We start from the raw sequence: 4,368 nt of genomic DNA, 5'->3' as shown, positions 1-4,368 counted from the left end.
GACATAAGAGCAAATTGGATTGGACTGACAGCATGGCTCAGAGGATGTTGGCTTGTTGACCTCAATTGGGCTATTGTTTGCCTTCGGGACAACTTACGTAGCTGAATTATCGAACCGAAATCAGGAACGAAAGGCAACATATTTTTTGTCACTTCCTCTTTCATACGCAGATTTATTAAGTGTTGATCGACTTGCTTGGATGATATGGGGTCCTTCATAGATCATTGTGTCGCCTGTATGGCTTATCAGCGAATAATGTACAACTGTTTCTCCACACGTTCACGAACCTAGGAATGGAGCGCATCGTATAATTGAAATAACCGACCAAGTTAGTATCGACAGAAAATAAATTGACTGCCAGACTATGTGAGCGTCATCATGTATGGTGTATGGTATTTCCCATGTCCACAACGCGTGTTTGCGACATGATTATAGTTTAGAGTGAGTCAGAAACGGTCTTTGAGAAGCCGCAACCTTAGCTTTACAAAGGTAATGAAACTGATAGCAAGTCCAAATATATCGTAGAGGTTTGTCGCCAACATTGATTATTTCGACTTGGGTCTGGGTTTTTGATGCCGTTAACCCTGAAGAAACTGGCAAACTCAGAAGCAATATTCCACAGAATTCAGACTCGACGTTTCTAACCTTGTGTTGCTAGTGAAGCTATTTTGGACTTAGCGTAAAAGTAATTTCTCCATGGCGAGTAGAGTTGTTTTAAAGGCGAAAGTGAGTTGAAAATTTTAAAATCAGAATTCGATCTTGTGTAATTGAGGTACTGGATCGTAATATCTGGGACTAACAAATTGCCCCAGGATGGTCGCAAGCCGACATCTCCCGCCAGCTCACGCTAAATTTACGGCGTAAAAATGGTTGCGAAACCGGCAATATGTGTGGTCAAAGAGGGGCCAACTTTAATGCGTAAGCCAACGTGTCTCTTAGATTTCATTAACCGTGTGAATAAGAAAAAGCTTGCTGAGTTGGGGTCAGGTATGTCCTAAACTCCAAGGCTTCAAAACCTTGCAGCTCTAAGGCGTCCGAACTGCTGTATCCAATTAACTTGGCAATTGCGTCTAACTCACGTTCTGTAAAGTCAAGTGCCGCACACAGTTGAGTCTTCAACATGCCAACAGTAATCTCAGGCCTATGCTTGAAGAACTCCTCTTCCTAAGTCAATGCCAAATATGGATTAGCCCATCGCAGCATATTCATCTTCTCATTCAGTAGGATAAGATTGGCCAGGTTCTCATCCTTATGCCTTTTTCCACATAACCAGCTCACAATATTTCCGCAAGTGTTTTCCATTGTGAACTGCCAGTATACCCATGCAGGACCGCAGTTCCTGATACAGTCACTGACATGTAGAATTCCATGTAGATTTGACGTTCGACTTGTAGGATCAAATGAATAGATATGCTCATACGATTGCACAAAATGAAAACTTGTATCTTCCAGCAGTCGAAGATCATCAGTGGTAATTTTCTCCTGAGTTGCAATGGAATATATTTTTGCCAATTCCACAAAGTTTTTCCGAACTTCTGGTGTTGTTCTTGAGTCTAGCAAAGGGTGTGAAAATAATTGCAGAAAATCAAACCAATTCTCTGCACGATAGCTTCGGAAATTCTTGAAAATATCCAAGGGAGACCGTGCGAGAGAAGCTGGTACGTTCCTTGCGCAACTGATGATATCATGACCAAGACCCGCCAGATCCTTGAACATATTCTCCGGTGAATGACATTGTGCCGGACTCCTTTCCAGATCTCAAAAGTCCGTGGAACAACACGTTGTAGTATCAGGTGCATAATATCGGTTGGAAAGGATTCTGGCCAGTATAAAGTTGGTACGTCCAGTAACGGTGATCCACCAGAAATTCCAAACTTCTTAAAAACTGATTTCTGATTAATTTTGCAGACATCTTCTATGCCTTGCCGTAAACTTGACCTTGCTTTCAGCCGCGGTCGACCTGTTGAATCCAAATGCTTAACTTGGGATAAGGGAAAGTAGTTTGATCCTCCTTCTATCGCTGATTGACCCTTTATTAGACAAAAACGGCAAGGTCTCTTTCCGGTATGGCCCTTCATGCACATTAGTTTTGCTATAGTTGGCTGGTCACCAGTAACCAGGCACAAATGAACTTTCACATTCACGTAAAGGCTTTCAGCAGCATTCCATACGGTCATACCAGTCTCCGACAGTTCCTTGACTTCCTCTAAAAGTGGACCAAGAAATGAGAAGATATCGCGTGGCATGTTTGGCCCCGGAATAGCACCAAATAGAAGAAGGTTTTGCTTGTTGTACCTCATCTCAGGAGGAAGGTTCATGATAACACCAATGATGGGCCACACCTGATGAGTACCCTTTTTCACTAGTTGGACGCCATCAAGAGACAGAGCCAATGCAATCTCTGTCCTTGTCTCAAAAAATCCATTAAGTCTAAGTCTTTTCACAAGGTCACCATTCCAAAAGTCCATGACTGACCCTGGTTCATCAGAACATTTCCTCATTACTTCGCTTGGGTACTCCTGTAGTCGTCTTGGCAAGTTCAACCTGTCCAAAAATTGCATGCAGTCTCGGACGCAGGGGAATATAGGTAAACGTCTTGCGGGGAGATCCTGAAGGCTGATAACGCTCTTCATGGCATTTTGGACAGCTTTGGTCCTCGGCATATGTTCCGAAAAAACTTATGCAGGGCACCTTGGGACAACAATTATAAATAACAGGAAACAACACAATGCAACGATTGATAATCTCCTTGCACAAATACCATCATTTTGCAGTGATCCCAGGAATCTTGCCAAGTAGAGAGAAGCCGACATCGTCAATATTATGCATAAGCTTGAAATTAAGACATCGTATATGACCAGCATCTTCTGCTAAGATCACCGGATCTACACAGTAAATTGTTAGCGGCTTGCAATCGAAGAATAATGCTGATAACTGACCTGCAGGATGGCGATGATTGTTCCCGACTGGCACGGCATTACCTATCACGTAAGGCTCCGCGTCCGGTTGAGGAGTTAGCAAGAATTGTTAGCGAGATAATTGCAAGGTTCTGCTAAGCCCGCCATACAATTATCACTCATTGCATAATGATCATTATCATTATAATTGTTACTGTAATCGCCACCACCATTACTCTCACCAACATACGTATCAAAAACTCCCCCACAATCCAATTCGTCCAGTGCTGTACGTGAATCATTGCCGCCATATGCCAATGCAGTGGTCGACAACTCATCTCCGTCTTCAGTTACTTCACCAGAGACAAAGTTATCATCATCGATACTACCATCCCTGTCCTCATTGCTAGTAACAAATGAAGTCGAAGCCCCGCTCTCCGAATATTTATCGTCTTCAGCAGTTGAGTCGTTTAGACTATGTTGACTGTCCTGATGCTGAGAGGCGGAGATTTTCGCGTCATGAGGCTGAGAAGTCGGCGCCGTGATCTAGTACCAATCATTGTCAGTGTATGGCGAAGTACAAACAAATACGTTAATACCTGAGATGTAAACGGTGTATTACTGTCCCCGGAAAGAACACGGTTCGTCAGTCGATGGGCCCTATAAGCGCTTACAGACACATGGTATCCCCTGCCAGGCACATAAGCCCTTCGATGCTCACGAGCGGCGCATGTCGACCGGCAGTAGCATTGAGATCCAATTTTAGGCATATTGCATAGATGTCAGTAATATCACCTGGAAAACGGGAGCAACAGGATATCTTACGCAAGCATCAACAGGATCCTAAGGAGGTAACAAGCTTGTTGAAGACGACAGGGAACTTTTAGCACTGGAGTTGGAGGGGTTCAGGGCTAGGGATTAAGGGACCCCTGACAAACCCCTGACTTGTGTCATCGCCTTGTCGATGATGTTGTCCTTCTGAGCTCGGTCTGAATTTTAATGGTGTTTTCTTGTCGGCACGAGTAATGGTTCTTGGGTTGTTTATGTGTGGCCATATGGCCTTGTTTAATTATATGCGGGAGAGGATTTGCCCCGTTAAAAAAGTCCCTTTTCATCTTTGCGCGCGGCCTGTCGACTCCCTTTTTGGCACGAGAAATTCGAGCGGTCTGCAGCAAGCTCTCAATAATTGACAGTATATTCTAAAACAACAAGCTAGTTATATGCCACGGTAATTTTTTTTCACCCACTCGGGTTATTTTAATTATTTAAGCAAATAAGTACAATTTTATTATGATATTCAGAGAGGCGACAAGTAATAAATCATAGCAAATTAAGCGACAGTTCAGCAAAGACCTTAGTCTGACTCACTAAGATTATATCTCAGAACCATTGTGTCTATTACTTCTTGAGACTCACGTCTCTTTCTTTTGTTCTCTATTCGACGCTGACCTTCCGTATCTTTGGCCATTCG

The 4,368-nt window shown here is 43.3% G+C and overlaps 1 protein-coding gene across 1 annotated transcript; it reads right to left on the bottom strand.

Annotated features, from left to right (window-relative positions):
- Positions 1–2,811: 2,811 nt before the first annotated feature.
- On the bottom strand, positions 2,812–3,750 carry POJ06DRAFT_47529 (uncharacterized protein). The gene is made up of 3 exons (XM_056191096.1): positions 3,497–3,750; positions 2,940–3,443; positions 2,812–2,885 (listed from the first exon to the last, which is right to left on the bottom strand). The coding sequence occupies exons 1-2, from the start codon at positions 3,665–3,667 to the stop codon at positions 3,015–3,017; spliced, it is 600 nt and encodes a 199-aa protein (XP_056039936.1). The 5' UTR covers positions 3,668–3,750; the 3' UTR covers positions 2,812–2,885; positions 2,940–3,014.
- Between the last annotated feature and the right edge of the window lie 618 nt (positions 3,751–4,368).

This window comes from Lipomyces tetrasporus (genome assembly GCF_029532465.1).
Source record: "Lipomyces tetrasporus strain NRRL Y-64009 chromosome Unknown POJ06scaffold_15, whole genome shotgun sequence".
NCBI classification, from domain to species: Eukaryota; Fungi; Ascomycota; class Lipomycetes; order Lipomycetales; family Lipomycetaceae; genus Lipomyces; species Lipomyces tetrasporus.
Note: the sequence above shows the minus strand (reverse complement) of the source record. Positions and strands in the feature narration are given on the sequence as shown.